The sequence below is a fragment of the Nomascus leucogenys genome, chromosome 4 (genome assembly GCF_006542625.1).
Source record: "Nomascus leucogenys isolate Asia chromosome 4, Asia_NLE_v1, whole genome shotgun sequence".
Classification (NCBI taxonomy): domain Eukaryota; kingdom Metazoa; phylum Chordata; class Mammalia; order Primates; family Hylobatidae; genus Nomascus; species Nomascus leucogenys.
The window spans coordinates 24765064-24792427 of record NC_044384.1 but is presented as its reverse complement, the minus strand read 5'-3'; the positions used below and the strand labels follow the sequence as shown (position 1 = coordinate 24792427).

General features: G+C 41.3%; 1 protein-coding gene across 2 annotated transcripts in view; it reads right to left on the bottom strand.

Annotated features, from left to right (window-relative positions):
* CCDC68 (coiled-coil domain containing 68) overlaps nucleotides 1–27364 on the bottom strand; it is a 60615-nt gene that overhangs the window by 1143 nt on the left and 32108 nt on the right. For both annotated transcript variants that reach the window (XM_030810096.1, XM_030810097.1), the window contains exons 9-11: nucleotides 14165–14270; nucleotides 12789–12872; nucleotides 2597–2673 (exon numbers count right to left, since the gene is read on the bottom strand). In XM_030810096.1, coding sequence (XP_030665956.1) covers nucleotides 2597–2673; nucleotides 12789–12872; nucleotides 14165–14270 — 267 coding nt within the window. The remainder of the gene's footprint in view (nucleotides 1–2596; nucleotides 2674–12788; nucleotides 12873–14164; nucleotides 14271–27364) is intronic.

The following is a 27364-nucleotide window of genomic DNA, read 5'->3' as shown; positions in this document are numbered from 1 at the left end:
GGTTAAGGTGAGCTATGATTGCGCTGCTGCACTCCAGCCTGGGCCACAGAGTGAGGCCCTGTCAAAACAGAGAAACAGAGAGAGAATGAAAGGAAGTGGAGGGGAGGGGAGGGACTAGTTGGGAAGAGGGGAGGGGAGGGGAAAGGAAGGGCAGGGAGCTGGAAGGAGGGTAGGGGAGGAAGGGGAGAGAAAGAAAGGGGAGGGAAAAGGGGAGGGAAAGGAAGGGAAGAAAGAAGGAAGGAAGATCTATATGTTCTAACACTCAAGTAAAAAAGAAAAAACCTTGTTTGTTTGTATTCCCTGAGAGAATGTGTAGAGATTTGCCAAGATTAAATTTTTATGTGTACATAATTTTCTAATTTCAGTCTTAACAGTTATCTTTATCCTCAAATCTCTCCCTAGAGTTAATTCCATTGTATATTTGTGAATCCAGATCTACAAAACCAAACTACCACTTACATTTTTCAAGCAACCAATGGGCCATATTTTATTTTGCAAATGTGAGTCCTGCCTTTATATCAGGGGTGCCCAGCCCCTGGGCCATGGACTGGTACCAGTCTACAGACTGTTAGGCATAGGACTACACAGCAGGAGGTGAGCAGTGGGCAAGAGAGCGAAGCTTCATCTGTATTTACAGCCACTCCCCATCGCTCACATTACCTCCTGAGCTCCATCTCCTGTCAGATCAGCAATGGCATTAGAGTCTCATAGGTGTGCGAACCCCATTGTGAAATGTGCATGCGATGGATCTAGGTTGCGTGCTCCTTATGAGAATCTAATGCCTGAACATCTGTCTCACCCCCAGATGGGACTGGCTAGTTACATGAAAACAAACTCAGGGCTCCCACTGATTCTACATTATAGTGAGTTTATAATTATTTTATTATACATTACAATGTAATAAAAATAGAAATAAATGTAATACACTTGAATCACCCCAGAACCATCCTCTCCACCCTGGTCCATGGAAAAACTGTCTTCCATGAAACTGGACCCTGGTGCCAAAAAGGTTGGGGACTGCTGCTTTACATCATTAACACGAGAATTTCTATCAAAAATCACAGAACAAGGGGACATTCAGTCTCGTTTCACCACTTCAATTAGGAAATTTCCCCCATTTGGCCTTTCCCAAGTCACAGGGAGAAGAAAAATCTTTAAAACAGTAAACCTTTAACTATTAATTAGTTAAACACTAATTAATAGCTGTAGCTAAAGAGTTGGCCAAAGAAATCATTCTCTTCAACATGACCCCTATATACCAGCCAGAGTCTCAGCATTCAATACTAGAGTAGTTACCATATGAAGATAACCAGCTGTTTCCTTGTCTGCTCCATTCTGGCCCCATTCCCTCCAGGGTCCAAGCAGCTAGGACTGGCCATAGTGCTTCACCATCCCAATGGGAATGGTACAGATGGAAGGGAGCAAAATATTAGCCATCCTTCCTTCCCTTAGAATGTCACGCTTGCCCTCCTAGTCCAAACCTTTCACATCTTCCCCAACTGAAATGACTCCACTCTCCCTGCTTCTGAAACGTAGGCATTTCAGCTCCTCCTGGGAAACCTCTGAGGCTTCATTTCTTTTCTTTTCTAGAAGTTGCAGGGCTAGTGGCCAAAAAGTTTGTAACAAGCATCTGGAGGCCAAAAGATTTTAGAGGACTTGAATCATAATAGTTTCATCTCTAGTCTCTAATTACATACATCATTAGCAAAGTGAAATACTGTTTCAGGCAGTTTTAAAGAGAGAGAAGAATCTTCCTGAATTCCTAGACTGATGCTAATCATAGTGGGTCTGATTTTTCCACCTCCGGCACTGGGCTGAAGAGACTTTTAGAAAATGAGATTCTTCCCTAGAGGGACTAGCTTGGGAAATTCAAAAGCTGCTAGAAGAGGAAGTTTTTAATCACTTTTTAAATGATACATATAATTAGAGACTATGTTTTCTTTTAAATGATAATTTCATAGGGTTTGTGGAAATGAGATTTGAGCCCAGATTCTGATTCTGCCAACAACCACAACAAAAATTTAAGTTAAAAAAATGACTTAGATGGTTTCAACCATCATTTCAATTTCTTTAGTAGGTCATCATCATCGCTTGAAATCATTCATTATTAGACAGTTGTTGAAGAACCTTGTCCTTAGCAATGCAGGAAATTAAAAAGAACTATTCTTGCCCTGGTGATATTTATATTAATAATTTATTAGAGTTGACAACATAGCAATTTCAATAAATGCCAACAATTAAAGATTAAAATGTCCATCAATGGCATAAAAAACATCAGCAACAGAAGAAGAAAGACAATAAAGGAGATGATCTGTAATGTCTAGGTGTTGGAGTTGAGATTGGGCTTGTTTTAGGGCAAAGAAGAAAAAAAGAGATATCTAAATTTGTTCATTAATTTATTTAGTATTCCTTTGTTAGGCTTTGAGGATTAAATGATGAACAAGATTAACACAGTTCTGAATAGAAACTGGGAGACAGACAGTAAACAAATGATTACATAAGTAGTGACAGACTGGAATCTTTCTTGAGTGGGTTGAATGTCTAACATGTTCAACATAGGTTGTGAAGACAGGGTGGAAGAAGACAAAGACCTTACCTTGTAGAGACAGCCTTAGATACCTTTGTCCCAGGAGTTTCAGATGAAAGTGCTACCTGGGTTTTTAGTTCTTTATTCTAAAATTGAAAAAAAATGCAGACATCAAATAGCTAACACATTTATTAGCTGCACCTGCAATGCTTCTATTCAACCCAACACCTGCCTCACTCCTTGGCAGCAAGTTTGTTATTGCAGTTATACTATAGAACAAAGAAAATAGCCAGTTGAAAGTCACTAAATATTATCTCTGAAGATGCAGATACTCCCTGAAAAATGAATAATTTACCAAGGGACTAAAATAGAGTATTCTGATTTAGCGTCTGAAATTCAACAGCTGAAGTATCCATATTTTATTTTACAGAGTTTTAAAAATACAGACAAATGAAAAGAACTTTTAAGGAACCTTGTTAAAGATACCCACAATATCGATCACATGTTCGTCTTTCTTTTGTGATCTCTTGATTATAAACCCCATGAAAATAGGTCCCATCTGCTCTTTACTATTAATATAAGTTCATGGCCTCGATAGCCTCAATTTTCTTATGAAACCTTAGTTTCTTTATATCTATACTAGTGGTAAATGATACATGTCCTGCCTACTTTGTGTAAGTTGTTGCAAGAAACAAGTGTCATGTGAACATAATATTTTACATCTGGAAGTACTCTCATAATTCTGGAAGTTCATGCAACAGCTAAGAACAGGAGTGGTTAGAGCACAAGTTCTCAGGTACAAATCCTAGCACGGCCACTCACTAGTTACGTGACCTCATTTAGGTTACTTAACCTCTCTGTGCCTAATTTCCTCATCTGTATTACAGATATAATAATAATGCCTTCTTCACAGATTTAAAATGAGATAAAAAAATATGTCAAGTGCTCAGCTAGTGCCTGGCACAGATTTTAAGAGTAAAGGCAATTGGTTATGATTTTCTAGTTGAAGTGCCTTTTTTTTTTTTTTTTTTTTTTGACAGTTCTGTCTCCGTCACCCAGGCTGGATACAGTATCTCGGCTCAGTTCAACCTCCACCTCCCAGCCTCAAACCTGCCTCCCACTCAGCCTCCCAAATAGCTGGGACCACAGGTGTGCGCCACTATGCCTGGCTAATTGTTGTATTTTTGGTAGAGACAGGGTTTCACCATGTTGCTCACGCTGGTCTTAAACTCCTGGACTTGAACAGTCCACCTGCTTCAGCCTCCTGAAGTGCTGGGATTGTAGGTGTGAGCCACCACGCTCAGCCTCAAGTACCATTTTTATAACAATAAATTGAATTCCAAAGACTTCCAGTGCCCCACATCCTATTCATGCAGAGCTCAATGTCAAGCTGTGTCCTCCTATCCAGAGCCAGTGTTTTCTCTACAACATAGTCAAGTGAGCAATTTCACTTCCCAGATCTGGAAAGTGAGACTTAAAACAGTGAGGGATCATGAGCAACGCTGAGTTGCCAGTGGGTTGCACTTTAAAGGACACACCCATATAAAAGTGTCTGGGACCAAAAGGTAGCTTGGTGGAACGATCACAGGTGATGAACAGCAGAACACCAGCTCCCTTCCCTTTCAAGGAACACAGACTTAGAGAGTCATGTAATTATAGTTAAAAAAGTATTTTCTTTCTTTTTTTTTTTTTTGAGACAGGGTCTCACTCTGTCGCGCAGGCTGGAGTGCAGTGGCGCGATCTCAGTGTTACAAGGTGTCATTTTTCTGGCCGCAAACCTTTGAGGCCAGTGGCGCCTTTGCCAAAGTTTTACTTGGGTCCGTTGGACTCACTTTGTCCACTCAGCCTGGCAGGCTGCGAGCTACTGGCCTAGGTCTCATGCCTGTCAAGGATGAGTCAGGTGTGAAATGGTGAGGGGTGTGTGAGCAAGTGTGGGGTCCAGCCACTGTGCATAGTCAAACATGCCAACTGCTACAGTGGGGCACACAGCGCCAGGTACTGGCATGGGTGCTGGCTCTGCAAGGCTGTGGCTAGACCAGGTGCACCACATGCAGCTTCCACAGCTGGCACCAGGGAACACAGTGGCACCTGGAAGCTTGGAGATGCTAGGAACCACAAGGCCCCAAAGAGAGAGTCACAGCCCTGGCTCAGGGAGCTCCCAGGTCTGGGCTGCCCAAAGGGCCACAGCTCTTCTTTCCTTCTCTTTGCCTGCAACATGGCGAGCAAGGGGCATGTCTCAGCCCTGTTTGTGTTACAGCTCTTTTAGCCCAGGCATCCAGTGGGTCTTGTCCGGCAACCAGAAAGAATGAGCTACACAGACAAGTGGAGAGTGACCAAGACAAAGAGGAGCTTTACTGAGCAATAGAACAGCTCAGAGGAAACCTGCAGGAGGCAGCTCCTTTCTGCAGCCAGGGTGTCCTGACAAGTGTCCAGCTCCTAGCAGAGAAGGTAGCTCCTCTCTGCTAGGCAAGTAATCCCAACAAGTGTTCAGCTATCAACAGAGAGGGTAGCTCCTCTCTACAGCTGGCTGCCCCATCGTCTGTGCAGCTCTCATCGGAGAGGAAGCCCTAGAGTGGGTGGCTCCTCTCTGCAGGCAGGTTGTCCCAATATCTGCTTGAGTCTCAGTAGAGAGGAGGCCCTGGAGTGGGTAGCTCCTGTCTGCAGCTGGTCATCTCAATGTCTGCCCAGCTCTGGCTAAGCCTGGGGCTTTCATGGCCTCAGAGAGGAAGGAAGTACGTGCTGATTGCTCCATGGGCAGCCATGAGTGGGCCCAGAAAAGGCAACACAAGTTCTTACTCCAGTCCATAAGACTGGCAGCCCGGCCACCAGCATTTAGACCCTCCCTGTCCTGAAGGTGAGGACTCACTGGGGACCTTCTGCCCAGAAGCCTGTCTGCCTTCCACTGTGGTTCATAGCGCCCAGGCTGTTTGTGCCAAGGGGCACCTTCAGGCCAGCACGAAGCTGCCCTCAGCACCCCCTTGGCTTCCCTCCCATGCTCATTGGTGCCCGAAGTCCAGAGGGGGTTGAGGCAGAAGGCAGCTGGCATGTCAGCACTAACCCGAGCATGCACACACCTGGCTGAGCTGTGACAGTGCCCGGGCTTGACCCCAACTTTGCTCCGAGATTGGAGAGGGTGCCAACAGCAGGGAGAAGCCAGGCAGTGGGAGCAGGCACTTCTGAGCCTGCAAGGGCAAGGGGGGCCTTCCAAGGCCCCCAGGAGTGCAGGGACTCCTGAGTCTGCAGCCACAGTTCAAACAGCTGCAGCTGTGCCCAGCAGGGGTGGGGCTCTTGTGGGCTCCATGGAGAATGCAGCCCTTGCCATGCCTCCCTGCTGCAGCCAGTGAGATGGCAATTGCTCCTCCAGATGGCTCATTACAGCCATCAATGGCTCACTGCAACCTCCACCTCCAGCTCCTGGGTTCAAGCGATTCTCCTGCCTCAGCCTCCCGAGTAGCTAGGATTACAAGCACGTGTTACCACAGCTGGCCAATTTTTGTATTTTTTTTTTTTAGTAGAGACAGGGTTTCACCATGTTGGCCACGCTGCTCTTGAACTCCTGGCCTCCAGTGACCCGCCTGCCTCAGCCTCCCAAAGTGCTAAGATTACAGGTGAAAGCCACTGCACCTGGCCTACAAGGTATTTTCTGAAATTCCACCTGATGGTTTGGAGTAAGTCAATGGTTTAGAGTCAGCCCTGAATTGTGCTCATTCTTACTTCCCAGCATTTATCATGAACAATAACTCAAAAGATGGAGCCAGTATCTTCACATGCAATCATCATTTCACTGTGAAATTTCAAGAGTGAAGCTAAGTTTCACCCAGGAAATGTACTTCAGATTTGATCACTTGATGCTGAAGATTTCCTCATATAATGAATATAAATCTATTATACACTCCAAACAAGGGCAGGCACATATTATAGGCCAAGCATGTGCCTAGAAAAAAGTCCCTCTTTATAGTACTTTACACTTGACAAAGCAATTTGAAACACACTCTCTTGATGACAAGCACCATTGAAATGAAAATATTCTGTGACTGGTCAATTAAGTAAAAGCTACTTAGATTTTCCCCAGAATAAACTCCCAGTTTCTCAACCAATTCAGTACCAAACAATACAAAAGCATACGAGTTATTATGTAAGACTCTCTTCAATTTATTTTAAATTCCATGCTGATTTGTTTCATCTACCAGATTTAGGCATTTAGTCTTGATTTATAGACTTTTCTGATTTTTCCTTTAACTAGGACAGTATATGCATGAGTTTTATTTAAAAACTACAAATCACTGGCCAGAATATGCCTGCCATTATTATGGCTCTGTCTAAGGATAGTTTATTGACATAGTTTTCATAAAGAACATAATTTTTGCATACTTAATATTTTAGCAACACACTCCAGAATTAAATTTTAAGGATGATGGTGCTTATATAAAGTAGGATAATCTTCAAAGTTTAGAAAATGGAGTAATTTCTGAAAATGCATTTCCCTAGGAGCAGGTCCTTAGTGAAGAAACTAGAAATGCAAGAAATATAAGATGAAGGTCAGAGCTGTAAATTAAGATGATGAAAGATATGCAAAACCAGAAAGAAAGTAAATAATTTTGGTTGAGTCAAGCAGAAATTTTCAGTGATATTTAAAACTGGTTAAGAAAAATTAAACTTTTTTTAAAATACAGGGTTATATGAGTCAATTTTATCGCCTATAGGGAGGGGGAACAAACTGCTAGGATAGAAAGACCACCACAGGAAAAAAGGATTGTTTCCATTACTTGAAAGCTAGAAGTAAAATAGAAAATATTTAATACAGTAACTGTGACAATGACTAAAATCAATGTAAAAGACTATGCAAATTTAATGTTATAACCAGGTGTTTAACAATATATTGGCTACACATATATATTTCACAAACACGTATACACATACACACACACACACACACATTTAATCACTCAGTGTATTAGTCTGTACTGACGCTGCTAATAAAGATGTACCCAAGACTGGGTAATTTATAAAGGAGAGAGGTTTAATGGACTCACAGTTCCACATGGCTTGGGAGGCCTCACAATCATGGCAGAAGGGAAAGGAGATGCAAAGACACGTCTTACATGGAGGCAGGCAATAGAGAATGAGAACCAAGCGAAAGGGGTTTCCCCTTAAAAAACCATCAGATCTCATGAGACTTATTCACTACCACGAGAACAGCACAGGAGAAACTATCCCCAGGATTCAAAGATCTCCCACCGGGTCCCTCCCACAACACGTGGGAATTACGGGAGCTACAATTCAAGATGAGGTTTGGGTGAGGACACAGCCAAACCATATCACCCAAATACCCAGATAAGCAGATATTGATGGGCAGGCATGTGCTGCAAAGTTAAGCAGACTCAAATGCAGGTTCTGCCACCTGCTCGCTGAGTGATTTTAAACATGCTGCTTAACTTCTCAGATCCTCAGTTTTGTCACTTGCAAAATGTAGTCAATATTAGCTCTCCTGGAGCAGCTTTCAGGATTAAAGAAAACAAAATATATAGCATGACTAAACAGAGACAAATTATTTTAGCATGAATGAGAAAGTGATGCTGTCTTTATGGTTTCAAAAGTTGATGTGTTTAAAAGGTTGTTCAAGCTCTGATGATCATTTTTCATAAACTAAATCAGTCTCTCCTGTTATTTCAGGAATTCCAAAATGGGCAGTGGCCTTAAATTTGCAGTGCAAGACAGTGTACCCCTGCACATTTTATTCTAGCTTAAAAGCTTTATAATAAGCCATTCACTAGGAATAGGATAGAAATTTATTTACTATGAGGCTGAGTGAGGTGGTTCACACTTGTAATCCCAGCACTTTGGGAGGCCAAGGCAGGCGGATCACTTGAGCCCAGGAGTTTGAAACCAGCCGTGGCAACACAGTGAAACTCTGTCTCTACAACTTTTTTTTGTTTGTTTTAAATTAGCCAGATATGGTGGTGTGCGCCTGTATTCCCAGATACACAGAAGGCTGAGGTAGGAGAATTGCTTGAGCATGGGAGGGTGAGGCTGCAGTGAGCCATGATCACGCCACGGCACTCCAGCCTGGGCAACAGAGTAAGACCCTGCCCCTAAAAAACAAATAACAAAATAAAAATAAAATAAAATAAATTGAATCACTATGGCTCAAAGTCACTATATTTAGGTATTTGGATACCTGGTCCAACACGTGCTCAGAGATGCCCTCCCTAATCCCTGTTACTCTATGACTCCCCACACTCTTCCATCCTTCCTCGGAGAACTTGGCACTTCCTAAGCAAGCTGTGTACTTGCTTGTTGATTTGTTTGTTGTCTGTTCCCTCAAAGTATAAGTAAGATGAAGTCAGGGACAATCTGTCATATTCACGGCCACATACCCAGCACTTAGAACATTTCCTGACACATCATAAACACACAAAAATATCTGTTGAATAAATAAATTAATATGGCTTGGACTTTTTAAAGCTCAAATGGGCATAGTAATATCCACTGCTGTGAAGGAAAGATTTATCTATTGAAGAAAATAAATGTTGATAACATAAAGTCACTCATCAGATACTGTTATTATTTGAAGCCTTTTTTTATACAAGTGTTAGAAAACACTGGCTTGAGTCTGGGCACAATGGCTCACACCTATAATCCCAGCACTTTGGGAGGCCGAGGTGGGAGGATCACCTGAGGTCAGGAGTTCGAGATCAGCCTGGCCAACATGGTGAAACCTTGTCTCTACTAAAAATACAAAAATTAGTCAGGCGTGGTGGTAGGAACTTGTAATCCCATCTATTTGGGAGTGTGAGGTAGAAGAATTGCTTGAACCCAGGAGGCGGAGGCTGCAGTGAGCCGAGATCACGAGATCACGCCACTGCACTCCAGCCTGGGTGACAAAGTGAGACTCCATCTCAAAAAAAGGAAAAAGAAAACACTAGCTTGGGTTGAGCTACATACAGAGACTCTAAGATAACACTGAGAGGTTCTGTCACATTACTGTAGAGAGTCTGCCACAAACCAAGAAGTTTCCATGACAGGAGAGGGAGACGCATCTATTTCTGTGGCATAATTGCTGAATAGTCAGTAATTATTTGCTGAATTTTGGAATATACAAACAGAGTACAATGGAAACAAATACATCTTCCTTGCCTAACTGTTTAACCAACAGGCCAGCTGGATAATGTACAGTATCTGGGTTGTCAGTTTATTTAGGAAGATAAAATCCTCATTGGGAAAAATATAAATAAATAGGCACAACTAAAGAACACAAAATTGAATTGGAAGCAGTAGTACCACGGACACCTTGACTTTGTGATAAGAATGGGCACTTCATTAGATGTGAGCAGAGCCCAGAACCATAAGAAGTGAAAGATCTGAGAATGATGCCAACCCCAAAACAACCTCTCCAATTAAAACATATTACAGATGTACAATAATTAAAGCAGTAAGCTATTGGAGCCAAAATAGGCTGATTCGCTGTTGGAACAGCTTCAATAAGAATTTAGTCCAGAATAAAGAGGCATTTCAAATTCACTCACTAGGCAGTAAGTTCCAGGGAGCAGGACTCATGTCTATTTTGTTCAACATTGTTTTCTGGAGTTTAGTGCCTATACTGTAGTAACCACTCAATAATTAAATGTAGAAGTAATTACATAATTAGTGATGTGGAAAATGAATGAAAGTTTAAAAATGGGAACACAATAGGCACAGTGCAGTGCCATATATATTCTATAGTTAGTATGTACACACCGGTATATAACAGGCACACAGATTCCCACAAAACATAGATATACCCAGCTATGCTGATTTGGTATCCAGGGATGGTACTTTTATCAGTGATTTTCTTGTTCTATTTGCTTTTCCATATGTCCCAACTTATATGGAATGAATGAATGTTAGTTACGTAAAAAATGTAAGAAATAGGCCAGGCATGGTGGCTCATGTCTGTAATCCCAGCACCTTAGGAGGCCGAGGTGGGCAGATCGCTTGAGGTCAGGAGTTTGAGACCAGCCTAGCCAACATGGTGAAACCCCGTCTCTACTAAAAATACTAAAATTAGCCGGGTGACATGGTGTGCGCCTGTAATCCTAGCTACTCGGGAGGCTGAGGCAGGAGAATCACTTGAACCCAGGAGGCAGAGGTTGCCGTGAGCCAAGATCATGCCACTGCACTCCAGCCTAGGCGACAGAGTGAGACCCTGTCTCAAATGTCTATATATATATATATATATAAAATATATAATATATTGCTACATGTAATAATATTGAGACCCTGTCTCAATATATTATATATGAAATATATAATATATTGCTACATGTAATAATATAAGAAAAAATATTTTATCAGGTAACATTTGCCAAAAAGCCACTAAGAAAGGCTGTGAAGAAATGTCTTTAGAGAACATTTCATACAAGGAGGCTCCACTGTGACATGAATCACATAATCTGAAGGTCCCCTGACATAAATTAGCCAGCTATTACTGGGCACTTGAGTGAACACTAGTTTTGAGCCAATTATTCCACAATCAAGGCATTTTTAGCTGCACAGAGCTGAGAGCAGTGTGTTAATCAGCCCCATACAGCCTGAAGTGGGCGAGAGTCTAAAGAGAGTGTGAGGTTCAATGAGGCCTATCCTCAAAACCAAAAGAGTACAGTTGTCTGCTAGGAAGGTAGAAATGGAAAATGAGGCTACAAAAATTAACATGTAGAAAACTATTATTATGACTTTTTATCTTCTGTTTGGGGAAAGCAGAAAGAACATGGTAGTGGAAGGAACAATTCCAAAAGATGATAAGGCCTCCAGTGGGAAGTCAGAACATCTCCACAGTCCACAGGACTGGGCAACATTAACGCTGGCAGGTGACAATTAGCAGAAAATCAAAATACTGAGGGATGGAGTAGAAGAGGTGAACAGCTCCAGGCAGTGGGTGATGCGCCATTTGACAGAGACAGAAGCAGAGACACGGCAAGAAATGGAATGAGGTGGAGGTGCTGTGGGGTCTTCAGAAGAGCTCCAACCTTGGCAGGGGCTTCATTGCACTTCCTGCAAGGCAGGGGCATCGCCAGCAGAGGGCAGCAGCTGAGTGCCAGCAAGGGGGTTGATATGGTTTGGCTCTGTGTCCTCACCCAAATCTCACCTTGAATTGTAATAATCCTCACCTGTCAAGGGCAGGGCCAGGTGGAGTTAATTGAATCATGGCGGCAGTTTCTCCCATACTGTTCTCGTGAGAGTGAGTGAGTTCTCACGATAGTGAGTGAGTTCTCACAAGATCTGATGGTTTTATAAGCGTCTGGCATTTCCCCTACTGACACTTCTCTTGCCTGCTGCTATGCAAGCTATGGCTTCCACCTTCCGCCATGCCATGATTGTGAAGCCTCCCCAGCCATGTGGAACTGTGAGTCCACTAAACTTCTTTTTCTTTATAAGTTACTCAGTCTTGGGTATGTCTTTATTAGCAGCGTGAGAACAGACTAATACAGGGGTCCTGAGGAAAGGGGAAGTGAGCGGAAGGGAAGAAAAGCATGTCTTATCTCAGGACATTAGATTGTATTGTGCTCAGTTTTAAAACACTGAAAAGCAAGACAATTATAACAGGCTTCTAGAAGTGGGTAAGCCTGAAGGCAAAGCTGGGAGGCCAGGATGGATATGAATGAAGAAAGGAGGAAAGAGGACATCCCAAACCAGGAAAGGATCATGCACGGGAACAAAGGCAGGAGACAGGAAGCCTGGCCATCTGACTAGAGTGAAATTTACACAAGAGTAGATTTGAGCAAGCCTCTGATTCAAGCCCATATCGAGAGAGGTTATCATCTGTCTCTCCATTACAGCAAGTATTCTGAAAATCTGAATGAACTTTTAATAATAATTTAGTAATATTTATTTAATATGTAACAATAATGCTAATAATTTAATAACATAATACAATCTTTTAAACACTTCATAATTTAACCATTGTTAAATTGTCAGCCTTTTTTTCCGTAGCACTAATTTCTTATGCATAGAATATGCACAGACACACTCACAAAATGACACTTGGATACCCACAGAGACACACGCACATACCCTGAGACATAGACAGACCCAGCACACACAGTCACACAGAAACTCACATGCCCTCTCCCAAACAGACATACTCGTAGTGTTATACAGGCATACAATTGCACGTTTTCATACACAGGCTCACTGATACTGGTACCCTCGCGTGCACAGATACACACACACACACACACACACACACCCTCACAACAAAATGTAAGACAGGTTCCCTCCTTACCTGGGCTTCAAGTATGTTAACCTTTTCTCTGAGATTTTCAATTCTTTTGTCTTGTTCTTTTAAATTATTTTTTAATCCTTCCATCTAAGAATTAGAAAACACAATAGGAAAAACCTTGTCAGACCACAGGAAATAGTTACTTAAGTCAGAAATTGTACGGATTTCTGAGGTCAAAAGATGTTCATCAAATTAAAAAAAAATTAAATCCCAAAGCATTAGCAGACTCAGCTGGCAACAGAAAATAGCAGGCCAAACTGACACCTGGGGCTGAAAGCCCTCAGCTGGTGCCGTGATTCACTTCAATCTTTGGATAACCTGTTTAAACCAAGTTCAGCAGGAGTGCGTCCTGTGAAAGCAGCACTGGCCGCCCTTCTGCGTCTCAGCAACTTAATGTTCTCATCGTGCAGATGCAGCTGCTGGTGGACAGGATGCAAGACCACTGCCTGGTGTGCAGAGGCTCCCTGCGGTAGAGATTTGTCAAGCAGCAGCATAATAAGGTGAGCCTGCTTTGCCAAGAGGCAATGTGGAATTGGGAGGTGGGGTGATGAGATGCAAAGCGGTGTAAGAAGAGAGGGGACACATGGATTCTAAGACCAACTTTGGCACCACTAGCTGTCATTAAACTGCTCTATAAAAGGAGGGTGTGGGGCGCCCCCAAAGTCCCTCCTGGCTCTCAAATTCCACTACTCAATTCTCTGGCCTTTTAGTGATGTCATAGCCAAGCAAGCACAAATGCTGTATCTATGTGAGGAAGGCTCTGGAGTATTTGGGAGGACTTGTACTTAGCAGTAAAGTAACTGAATAGAAGTCTGATTTTAAATTTTAAAACAGACCCCCAAAACCAGATCAATGCCTAACTTGAAGTAGATTTTAAATACACACTCCACCATCCAGCTGGCTGCTACGACAATCACCTCGACTTCGCCATCTGTCAGGCTGCTCCCAGAGAAGAAAGGCCAGGCCACACCCCTACCCTAAATCATCTCCTAAATCAATTATGAGGTTACGAAAACAGATAATTTCATACTCAAGGAAGGGCTGAATCTCCTGATCTACGAAATTGTCTAAAGACCAGTGTACATTATTTGGTGCAGAAGACTTTTAGAAAATCACTGAAACATCTAAAAAACAGTTATACATAATTTTCCAAGCCATCTTCATTGACAGCATTACAGGTATTGGTAGGTACAGACAAGAGAGGGCATTGAAAACAGAGCCATATTGTATGAGAAGCAAAAAAGGATACGTCAGTAGGGAGAGAAATCTCATTGCTTCGAAAGTCCAGTCAAGCCACTTGTATTTGGGCTCCACACCATAAACATACCGTTTTTGGTGTATATATTTATATACAGTTAAATATACTTGATTAATCTGACCTCCTGGATGACACGGCGCAGGTTCTGATGTTGGGAGTGAATCACAAACTGCAGATGAGAGATCTGCTCCTGGAGAATGGAAATCTCCCTCTGAAGATCCTGGCAACTGGGAATGCAAAGGGAAAAAGAGCAAGAGAAAATGATTGGCTCACACATTCCTTAGCTCATCGTTACTGCTAGCCCTCCTACACACTCTACTGTTACTGGGGATCAGTTGCGTAAGACCCCAGGGCCCCATTATGCCACACAGGACACACTGAAGATAAATAGCTATGAAGCAGGCTCTGATTTGCTTGGATTTAACTTGAATGAGAATATCAATTCATGTCAAAAGCTCCTTTCTGGCCATCTGTGACTCCTCCAGCGGGTAGTGGAATCAAGTTGTACTCAGTAGGATGAAGCACGTATACGCTAAATTGCCTTGCCTGAGCACCCACAGACCTGGCACCCATCAAACTTCACAGACAATTGCATGGCAATAGCAGAGTCAGAACATGGGAGCAGAAATGTAGATTATATCTATTAATATATTTATAAGAAACCAATTTCTAATGATTCGGGCTTAGTATATGTTGTGGATTGTCTGTGTTTGTCTTTTTTTATTTTTTATTTTTTGGCTTCCTACTTTTGGTAATTCTACTATCAGTCCATAGGGAAAGGGAAAAAAAAAGAAGAAAGGAAGAAATCTAATTCCAGCAAATATTTTTGAGTCCACATCAATCATTATGGGAAAAAAAAGTCAATTTTGAATTTAGATTATTTATACTTTCCCAAAGCTTCATTCAGGTAACTGGAATTGGTTGTACTGTTTTGGCTGTTTCTCTTCTTGCTACTGTTATTAGAGTTATGAAGCCACATGCATTGTGGCAACACCACCAAGCTCAGAATCATTGTGACCTCGGAGAAGTCACTTGGCCTTTGCTCTTATCCAATGTCATCCCAATTCTGTTTCCTTTGTTGTTGCTGTTGTTATTGGTGGTGGTTGGTTTTTTTCAGACGGAGTCTTACTCTGTCGCCCAGGCTGGAGTGTAGTAAGGTGATCTTGGCTCACCGCAACCACCACTTCTGGGCCCAAGCGATTCTCACAGCTGGGACTACAAGCATGTGCCACCACACCTGGCTAATTTTTGTATTTTTAGTAGAGATGGAGTTTCACCATGTTGGCCAGGCTGGTCTTGAGCTCCTGACCTCAGGTGATCCACCCACCTCAGCCTCTATGTGTATCACAAAGATGGTGGAAATTCATAAGATACTATATAGTATGTTCTAATTAGAAAAAAGAGTTATTAGTTTCCATTTTGTTTCATATAATGGACTAAAACATTGTTTCAGAGAAATGCACATCTAAACCGCTATGAGATACCATCTCACAGCAGTCATAATGGCTATTACTAAAAAGTAAAAAAATAACAGATGTTGGCGAGAATGCAGAGAAAAGGGAATGCGTATACACTGTTGGTGGGAATGTAAATTAGTTCAGCCACTTTGGAAAGTAGTTTGGACATTTCTCAAAGGGATAAAAACACAACTACCATTCCACCCAGCAATCCCATTACTGGGTATATACCCAAAGGAAAACTGATCATTCTACCAAAAAGACATGTGTACTCATATGTCCATCACAGCAGTATTCAGGATAGCAAAGACATAGAAACAACCTAGGTGCCTAACAACAGTGGATTCAATACAGAAAATGTGTTATATATACACTATGGAATACTATGCAGCCACAAAAAGAATGAAATTGTGCCTTTTGCAGCAACATGGATGCAACTGAAGGTCATCATCCTAAGTGAATTAAGGCATAAAAATAAAATCAAATACTGCATAATTCCACTTATAAGTGGGAGCTAAACACTGGATAAACACAAACATAAAGAAGGAAACAACAGATGCTGCGGACTATTAGAAGGGGAAAGAATGGAGGGGAAAGGGTTAAAAAACTACCTACTGAGTGCTATGCCGGCTACCTAGGTGACAGATTCAGTAGTAGCCCAAACCTCAGCATCAGGCAATATACCCACGTAACAAACCTGCACATGTACCCCACCCCCACAGGTAAAATAAAAGTTGAAATTAAAACGAAAAATCAGAAGCTTTATTTTAATTGGTCCAATAGAGTCCTGGAAAGAAAACAAACGAAATTTACAATTTACAATTACAAAAGAAATTATTGTAATCTTCCAGGACTCTAGAAAGAGAAAGGAGGGGAAGATAGGAGAATGTTTGGGAGTACAGGCACAAGAAATCTACAGGGAACAGGATGCCTACGACATCGGTGAGGGGAGGGATGCAAATGAGGGGCCTGGGAGAAGGATGCAGAGAACAGAAAGAGAAGGTACAAAATGACGGGGGAGCAAGAACGTGCGTCAAGTGTGCTACTCTGTTTTAGATGATAATCAGAAACGTCTGATTATCTTACCTACGCAACTAAATCTCACTGTAAAAGTCCATTTCCCTCCTCTTGATTAACACTACAAGCAACTATCAAACTAAGAAAAGCTATGAAAAGAAATGTAAACGGTCAACTCAGGCTGAAGGAAGATCACTAACTAGTTCAGCTGTGCCAATATTTTATCTGCTTTTTATAACATGATCATTTAAAGGACCCCGTACCTGGCAGAAAGCCTCATTTTGGTCTTTCTCTCTTAGCGAGAGGCAGTGGGGAATCCGAACCAAGTCATTAAACAAGCAGTCCCCTTGTTTTTTTTTCCATGGTCCACGGCAGGAAGTGTTTGAAAAGAAATAAGCTGGCAGCCTGATTCAGATGAAAACGCTTTGTGCCCATGTAATTTGAACTGATAATGGCAGCAATACTGACCCCTCAGTCTTTCCAAAATTCACGTTCAGAGAATGGCTGCATCAGCACACCAGCCTGTATTCACATTAGATTTCAGTTGTCCCTAGACTTGAGGTTCAGAGGCTTCTTGAGGCACGGGAGACTGCGGAAATTTCAGGACCCCCAGCGGGTAAGGCGCCACATCCTAAGGATGTTGCGGGGAGATGGGAGAGCCTTCCAAGGTGAGACCAGACTTTGGATGTGGGCAAACATGCTGAACAGACAGTGAGAAGGCTTACCGCCCACAGAGAATCTTCAGGGGCAGGATGTCTTCAGAAGTCCAGGGAGATTGGGAGGGTGTGAGGGGCAGGGCTGAGAAATCTGCAGATGTTGCTCAGAACCCTTGGAGGGTGGAATTGCTGCGAACACGCAGAGGATGGGGTAACTGAGTAGCCTCAGAAGAAAACCTCAGTTACTAGGAAAAGATGACTGGAGGATATAAAGATCAAAACAGGCCAGGCATGGTGGCTCACGTCTGTAATCCAAGCACTTTGGGAGGCCAAGGCGGGTAGATCACTTGAGACCAGGAGTTCAAGACCAGCCTGGCCAACATGGCGAAATCCATCTCTATTAAAAATGCAAAAATTATGCCGGGTGCGGTGGCTCACACCTGTAATCCCAGCACTATAGGAGGCTGAGGTGAGTGGATCACTTGAGGTCAGGAGTTCGAGATCAGCCTGGCCAACATGGTGAGACCCTGTCACTACTAAAAATACAAAAATTAGCCGGGCATGGTGGCATGTGCCTGTAATCCCAGCTACTCGGGAGACTGAGGTACAAGAATCGCTTGAATCCAGGAGGCGGAGGTTGGAGTGAGGCGATTTTGCCACTACAATCCAGCGTGGGTGACAGAGCGAGACTCTGTCTCAAAAAAAAAAAAAAAAAAAATCAAATCACGGAGGGCAAACAGAAATTGGGTCCATAGCTGGTGCTAAAATTCAAAATTGCTCCAGCAAGGAAAGCAAAAGAAGAAAAGATAAAAATAACAGAAAGAGCAGCTATGACCCACTTAATGGTCAGACTCAGGACTTTCCCGGGAAGTAATGACAAAGAGCTTAAGATGCCTTGCAGACGCAAGCTGGCTTTGAATATGCACGAAATATAAAAATACTGTAAGCTGTTAAAGGTGAGTATTTAAAATGGTTCTCTTTGTGTCCCATGACCCAGAACCTTGGAACTAATGGGAAAAAAAGATGGCTTTAGGCACAGAGAACAGAGGTTGTTATTTTTCTATCGAAAATACCAAGCTCAGAAAAATTTCCCATGTACTCCTTGAAGGTATTACCATGACATTCACTGTAAGAAAAAAAAAAAAACAACTTGAAATTGGCCTCAAAATAGAAGAAAAATATTTCTAGAAGCACTCTTGAAAACACAGGGCTTTGGGGCTTCACTTTTCTCCATTAATACACTAAAACAGTGACTAAAGGCCATTTCAGAAAATCTCTATTAGGATTGTCCAATAAATATGAAGCCTAGTCATCCATTTAAGACCTTTAAATGTGAAAATATATCTAAGTAAGCTGCCACTTGATCTTCTTTTGAGCTTTGTTATTTATCTTTCTGTTAAAGCACTCAGTCTTTTTTTTATTTCTTTTTTAAACAAAGTCTCACTCTGTCACCCAGCCTGAAGTGCAGTGGCGCAATCTCAGCTCACTGCAACCTCTGGCTCCTGGGTATAAGTGATTCTCCTGCCTTAGCCTCCTGAGTAGCTGGGAATTACAGGCGCCCACCACTATGCCTGGCTAATTTTTGTATGTTTAGTGGAGCTGGGTTTCACCATGTTGGCCAGGTTGGTCTCAAACTCCTGACCTCAAGTGATCTGCCAGCCTCAGCCTCCCAAAGTGCTGGGATTACAGGCGTCAACCACTGCACCTAGCCCAATCTTAACAAAGAGGTACACAAGCAAAACTAGAGGAAGAAAACATAAGGAAGGGTCAAGCCTAAAAAAAGGAGGCAAATGTCTGTATCCAGGATTCGTGCTCTACTTTCCAATGTCTCAACATAATTTTTGACCATGTTTTCCTCTACAATGCAACTGAATAAAAATATAAAGCAAATGTTGAAATTAAAGCAGAATTGAAAAGCTTTGGCTTCTAAGAAAATGTAGAATACATGCTTTTCCCCATTCTTCCCGCTAAGTACAACTAAAAGCCCTGGATATTATATATGAAAAAAAAAAAAAAAAAAACACAAGAAGACTCTGAACAGTGGAGAGAAGAAGGCAGACTGGATCTGGAACCTGGGATCCAAGAAATGACACAATGGTGAATCCTCTGGGGTTTCTTTTTAATCTCACACATCCCAGACTTGGAGCTGGAAAAAAATCAGCAGCCTGGAATGCCTATGGGGGCAAGCAAAAAAAAGCCCCAACAAAAAGAGAAGAGAATCTCTGCCCTACCCTTTTGAGGGAGGGAATTGAGGATTCTCTCTCAATTCGTCACTGAAGGAGGGGGAAGAGACAACTATTTCTGGTTTACTTCCTGTTAGATTCCTTAGCATTCAAGAAAGGAAGTCAGTCCTATCTTTAACTGCAGAAATGTGAAAAGAAATTACTTTGCCTCTAATTAGCAACATGGGATGATCATAGAAGAAGCACTTGACAGGAAGCCCACCCTCAATTTCTCTACTCCCCAACGTCTCCCAAAGGGTTGGTGAAAAGAAACTGAGTTCATGGAGAACTGTCTCTCCCTCCATTCCTCACAATACTCGACAATCTATCTTTGGGTCAACTTATACCATAGAGGGTAGCATTATCAGACTTTCTCACAGTGCCCTCTGTTCCTCCCTGTTCCAATGGCTTTTATTGAATTGTGTTGGCATCATGCTATTCTGTTTAGATGATGTTCTGAGGTAAGCCTTTGTGTTTATTACAAGGGGTAAGTTGAAAACATTATTCAGGGTTCTTTTTATGACCATACCCTGGGAAATTTTCTTTCTGGCTTTACAGGTAGATAAGAAATAACTGAATGATCGCAAACACCTGATTGGTTTTAATCATGTGGAATTGTGACTCACAAAACTAATCATCATTTCCTGTTTGGGTTGGCTGCTGGAAAATTTGAAACTGAGTCAGTGGTCTCCTGTGAGCAAGTCTGTAGCATCCATGGGCCTAATTTTGTAAACGAACCTTATGGTATACCTATTCTTATATCTCCTTGTCCTCATCATCTAATTCTTTTCTAATTTAGGTAATCATATTATATTTTACATAGCTTTTATAAATAACCTTAGATTTTCTTAAAAATTTCACAAAGGGCATGAATAGCCTGAGCATGGCCATATTTATACAGCCCAAGAATATAACATGTTTAAGTCTTTTTTTTTTAAATTTTTATTTTTATTATTATACTTTAGGTTTTAGGGTACATGTCCACAATGTGCAGGTTTGTTACATATGTATCCATGTGCCATGTTGATTTCCTGCACCCATTAACTCGTCATTTAGCATTAGGTATATCTCCTAATGCTGTCCCTCCCCCCTCCCCCAACCCCACAACAGTCCCCGGAGTGTGATGTCCCCCTTCCTGTGTCCATGAGTTCTCATTGTTCAATTCCCACCTATGAGTGAGAACATGCGGTGTTTGGTTTTTTGTCCTTGTGATAGTTTACTGAGAATGATGTTTTCCAGTTTCATCCATGTCCCTACAAAGGACACGAACTCATCATTTTTTATGGCTGCATAGTATTCCATGGTGTATATGTGCCACATTTTCTTAATCCAGTCTATTGTTGTGGGACATTTGGGTTGGTTCCAACTCTTTGCTATTGTGAATAGTGCCGCAATAAACATACGTGTGCATGTGTCTTTATAGCAGCATGATTTATAGTCCTTTGGGTATATACCCAGTAATGGGATGGCTGGGTCAAATGGTATTTCTAGTTCTAGATCCCTGAGGAATCGCCACACTGACTTCCACGATGGTTGAACTAGTTTACAGTCCCACCAACAGTGTAAAAGTGTTCCTATTTCTCCACATCCTCTCCAGCACCTGTTGTTTCCTGACTTTTTAATGATGGCCATTCTAACTGGTGTGAGATGGTATCTCACTGTGGTTTTGATTTGCATTTCTCTGATGGCCAGTGATGATAAGCATTTCTTCATGTGTTTTTTGGCTGCATAAATGTCTTCTTTTGAGAAGTGTCTGTTCATGTCCTTTGCCCACTTTTTGATGGGGTTGTTTGTTTTTTTCTTGTAAATTTGTTTGAGTTCATTGTAGATTCTGGATATTAGCCCTTTGTCAGATGAGTAGGTTGCAAAAATTTTCTCCCATTCTGTAGGTTGCCTGTTCACTCTGATGGTAGTTTCTTTTGCTGTGCAGAAGCTCTTTAGTTTAATTAGATCCCATTTGTCAATTTTGGCTTTTGTTGCCATTGCTTTTGGTGTTTTAGACATGAAGTCCTTGCCTACGCCTATGTCCTGAATGGTATTGCCTAGGTTTTCTTGTAGGATTTTAATGGTTTTAGGTCTAACATGTAAGTCTTTAATCCATCTTGAATTAATTTTTGTATAAGGTGTAAGGAAGGGATCCAGTTTTAGCTTTCTACATATGGCTAGCCAGTTTTCCCAGCACCATTTATTAAAGAGGGAATCCTTTCCCCATTGCTTGTTTTTGTCAGGTTTGTCAAAGATCAGATAGTTGTAGATATGTGGCATTATTTCTGAGGGCTCTGTTCTGTTCCATTGATCTATGTCTCTGTTTTGGTACCAGTACCATGCTGTTTTGGTTACTGTAGCTTTGTAGTATAGTTTGAAGTCAGGTAGCGTGATGCCTCTAGCTTTGTTCTTTTGGCTTAGGATTGACTTGGCGAGGCAGGCTCTTTTTTGGTTCCATATGAACTTTAAAGTAGTTTTTTCCAATTCTGTGAAGAAAGTCATTGGTAGCTTGGTGGGGATGGCATTGAATCTATAAATTATCTTGGGCAGTATGGCCATTTTCACGATATTGATTCTTCCAACCCATGAGAATGGAATGTTCTTCCAGTTGTTTGTATCCCCTTTTATTTCATTGAGCAGTGGTTTGTAGTTCTCCTTGAAGAGGTCCTTCATGTCCCTTGTAAGTTGGATTCCTAGGTATTTTATTCTCTTTGTGAATGGGAGTTCACCCATGATTTGGCTCTCTGTTTGTCTGTGATTGGTGTACAAGAATGCTTGTGATTTTTGTGCATTGATTTTGTATCCTGAGACTTTGCTGAAGTTGCTAATCAGCTTAAGGAGATTTTGGGCTGAGACAATGGGGTTTTCTAGATATACAATCATGTCATCTGCAAACAGGGACAATTTGACTTCCTCTTTTCCTAATTGAATACCCTTTATTTCCTTCTCCTGCCTGATTGCTCTGGCCAGAACTTCCAGCACTATGTTGAATAGGAGTGGTGAGAGAGGGCATCCCTGTCTTGTGCCAGTTTTCAGAGGGAATGCTTCCAGTTTTTGCCCATTCAGGATGATATTGGCTCTGGGTTTGTCATAGATAGCTCTTATTATTTTGAGATACGTCCCATCAATACCTAATTTATTGAGAGTTTTTAGCATGAAGGGTTGTTGAATTTTGTCAAAGGCCTTTTCTGCATCTATTGAGATAATCATGTGGTTTTTGTCTTTGGTTCTGTTTATATGCTGGATTACATTTCTTGATTTGCGTATGTTGAACCAGCCTTGCATCCCAGGGATGAAGCCCACTTGATCATGATGGATAAGCTTTTTGATGTGCTGCTGGATTCGGTTTGCCAGTATTTTATTGAGGATTTTTGCATCAATGTTCATCAAGGATATTGGTCTGAAATTCTCTTTTTTGATTATGTCTCTGCCAGGCTTTGGTATCAGGACGATGCTGGCTTCATAAAATGTGTTAGGGAGGATTCCCTCTTTTTCTATCGATTGGAATAGTTTCAGAAGGAATGGTACCAGTTCCTCCTTGTACCTCTGGTAGAATTCGGCTGTGAATTCATCAGGTCTTGGACTCTTTTTGGTTGGTAAGCTATTGATTATTGCCACAATTTCAGAACCTATTATTGGTCTATTCAGAGATTCAACTTCTTCCTGGTTTAGTATTGGGAGGGTGTATTTGTCGAGGAATTTATCCATTTCTTCTAGATTTTCTAGTTTATTTGCATAGAGATGTTTGTAGTATTCTCTGATGGTAGATTGTATTTCTGTGGGATCAGTGGTGACATCCCCTTTTTCATTTTTTATTGCATCTATTTGATTCTTCTCTCTTTTCTTCTTTATTAGTCTTGGTAGCAGTCTATCAATTTTGTTGATGTTTTCAAAAAACCAGCTCCTGGATTCATTAATTTTTTGAAGGGTTTTTTGTGTCTCTATTTCCTTCAGTTCTGCTCTGATTTTAGTTATTTCTAGCCTTCTGCTAGCTTTTGAATGTGTTTGCTCTTGCTTTTCTAGTTCTTTTAATTGTGATGTTAGGGTGTCAATTTTGGATCTTTCCTGCTTTCTCTTGTGGGCATTTAGTGCTATAAATTTCCCTCTACACACTGCTTTGAACGTGTCCCAGAGATTCTGGTATGTTGTGTGTTTGTTCTTGTTGGTTTCAAAGAACATCTTTATTTCTGCCTTCATTTCATTATGTACCCAATAGTCATTCAGGAGCAGGTTGTTCAGTTTCCATGTAGTTGAGTGGTTTTGAGTGAGTTTCTTAATCCTGAGTTCTAGTTTGATTGCACTGTGGTCTGAGAGACAGTTTGTTATAATTTCTGTTCTTTTACATTTGCTGAGGAGAGCTTTACTTCCAACTATGTGGTCAATTTTGGAATAAGTGTGGTGTGGTGCTGAAAAAAATGTATATTCTGTTGATTTGGGGTGGAGAGTTCTGTAGATGTCTATTAGGTCCACTTTGTGCAGAGCTGAGTTCAATTCCTGGATATCCTTGTTAACTTTCTGTCTCGTTGATCTGTCTAATGTTGACAGTGGGGTGTTAAAATCTCCCATTATTATTGTGTGGGAGTTTAAGTCCCTTTGTAGGTCACTCAGGACTTGCTTTATGAATCTGGGTGCTCCTGATGTTTAAGTCTTTATAAAGTACATTTATTACCAGGGATTCATGCAGTAAGATGTTTATGAGAATGAAAATTCCAGAAGAAGCCAAAAGAGCTAGGTGCTGAGACAAAGGAAGTAAAAGTAGCAATGAAAGCCATGTTGCAGGCTCCAAGAGGCTACTTCTGGGTACACTACAGATTATAGAGGCATTGGAAATATGAATAGCCCTACATAGAAATCCCACAGGACACAGAAGATAGTGAGATTAGTGGCATCGTAGAGCTTCTCTGAAGCTATAAAAGAATCTTACTACCATCTATGGGGACTCATATTGCCTTCTATTTAGGATCCAATGTTTCTCTGGACTTCCATGAGTGTTAACACCACTGACTATGGGCCCCCAGTGGAATAAAGGATACCTAGGGACAACAACCACAAGAAGAGAAGAGGTCAGATCCTTACCATTCGTAGGCCAGACTAAGGGAAAGAATCAGCTTGGATGTAGGTGTGACCCTGTTCGCATTTCAACAAAATTCATGAATGTGTCTCACCATTTTCTATAAAATTCTTCTTTATTATTATTTTCATTGGTGGTACCAAAGGGGTGCCTTGAGAGAACACTCCCACCCCAAACTACCGCAGACAAATGTACAATTTAAGTAGCAACCATATGCTTTGACATGCAACCTCAGCTTCAAGGTCTTTCCCCCTCTAAGGAGTTTCCATTCCTTAGCAGCATCTATGTAAATATGGAGGGGCCAACACTGTTTATTTTTACAACTCCCTGTATTAGTCTGTTCTCATGCTGCTATGAAAACATACCTGAGACTGGGTAATTTATAAAGGAAAGTGGTTTAGTTGATTCACGGTTCTTCAGGGCTGGGGAGGCCTCAGGAAACTTACAGTCATGTTGGAAGGGGAAGTAAACGTGTCCTTCTTCACATGGTGGGCCAAAACCACGCAGCAAGGAGAAGTGCAAAGCAAAAGGAGGAAAAGCCCCTTATAAAACCATCAGAACTTGTGAGAACTCACAAGAACAGCAGCATTGGGCTAACCGCCCCCATGGTTCAATTAGCTCCCACCAGGTTTCTCCCATGACACGTAGGGATTATGGGAACTACAATTCAAGATTCTCATCTTTTTGGGTGGGGACACAGCCAAACCATATCAATCCCAAATATGTTTCCCCAAAAGATAACTCCTAAAAAGTCCTGCATATTTGTTTGTGATGTGGCAGGGCAGATGGAAAAGTTGGAAAATGGCTTTTTGCTCATCGTTACTCAGAGGAATGAAGAACCCAGTTTAAGAGATCTTCAGAGCTTTCCAGAAATAAAAGAAAGATGGTCAAAATCTTGTATAGCAGAATGAGCACATGCTTTGCTATGTACGAGAATGTAGGGGTGAAAACTCCCAGCTCTATAACTTCTGAGAGATTGAGCAATCTTGGACAACTCAATTAGAACTTCAGCTCTTTCTCAGATAGGTGAATGAAAGGAGTGAAATAAATAAGGTACCTGAGGTTATTCTGAAAACTGCAAAGCATTTTACCTGTGTCAATTACCAGTAATGGTAATAGAAATATGGAGTCAACCTTATTTTTAAGAAGACAAATCTTTTTAACGTTTCTGTCTCTTTTTTATGACCCTATCTATCTAATCTTAACCTAACAGAAACTCTCTTTTTTGTAGTAGCTTAATCAAGTCTCTGTTATTTCAACCAAAAGAGTCTGATTCAAACTGATTTCATTTTCTTGTCACTTCACAAACTGAATGCCTCTACATAAAACTCAGACAAGGTAATAAATAATCACAAATATGTATTATACCCACATTCTATAAAAATTGCATAAGCCTGGATGTTGGAAAAACCTTTCTAGAAACACCAAACATCCATTTTCCCCAAGAAATTTCTAAAACTTCCTTAGGAGCTTTTAAAGAATTCTTTATAACAACTGCTTATATAGAATAGAAGAGAAAGAATAGATCAGGTTGGTTTTTAAAACAGCTACCCTGTTGGCTCAAAGATGAACAATAGCCCTATCACCAATTTTTTAAAAACACATTTTTTAAAGGAAAAAAATAATCAAACTTGGAAGGCCTGAACTTTTAATGGAAGATGCATACAAATCAGTAGTTCTGCTACATGGAAAAGCTCTGCCTATTTAAGAAAAAATATTAACTGTAGATTTGCTTAGAATTAAGTTATGAATATCCATATGTAATTCCAAGATCTAAGGATACTTTCTACAGTATTTCCTTCAATCTCTACAGAAGTGTGAAGTGTTATAAAACTATCTTAGAAGTCCCCTCTCTTGGGCTATATCTTTGTTACAGGGAAGAAGATAGGAAAATTAATAACATATTGGTATCCTAGTATGTTTCAAATGTGTGTGTGTAATTGCCAGGATCAGCCCATTTCTGGACTTTGGCATATGTGGTCAAAAATGCAGGAATACAAGCCAGGCAGAAGGTACAACATATGAGGACAGGTGGGAAGAAAGATAAATAAGGAAAGGAAGCAGCAGGGAGCCCGTAGGGGGGAAATCAAAAGACTGAGAAAGAGGGATGTCTGAGCACATATCATTGAATAAATGACAACAAGAATTCTGTCCACAATAGTGCCTGATAGCCTAGTGAACAATAGTTCTAGGATGACAAACTAAGATCTTGAAATCGATTTGACTTTCAACAATATTATATAATTATATCGGAACATACAATGACTGTGTTGGACTTAGAATTTTTAAAAAATAAAGAAAAATCTCAGAAAATGTCTTATGATATGATTACATGATAATAGAGACTTTTTCTAATAGCAGCTGAGTAGCATAGCGATTATGGTGATATCCACAAACCCATCCCCAGCATACTGAGGACTGTGACTGCACGTGAACTTTGAGTATTTATAAGTAAGTACAAAGAACTAAGGATATTGTCCATAGCATTTCCTTCACCCTACAGAATGAAGGAGTATCAAGAAACTATCTTCGAATTCTGCTTGTGGGCTGGCCAGTGTAATGTCTGCTGTAGAAGAGACTCATTAACAAAGACAGAAGCATCGGGGAATAAAGACCTCTCAAGCGTCCTCCTTAGCACAAATGGTAAACCAGGAGGTGCCAGGCTCACTCACTCATTCACTCTTCAGAAGGACTAACCTTCCCACAGGGTTCCCTGCACCCCCAGTGAACTCTGCCCCCGGCTCCCAACTGCCCTGTGATTCCTCTGAGTTTGAGGAAGGGGAGGCACATAAGTCCATGACTGTTAATCCCAGGAATTCAACCTTCCTCTTGTACTGTCAGTCATCATATTTCTTTGGGGGACAGAAAGTCTTCTGTTCCCTGGCTGGCATACCAGTGGACAGGAAAGAAATC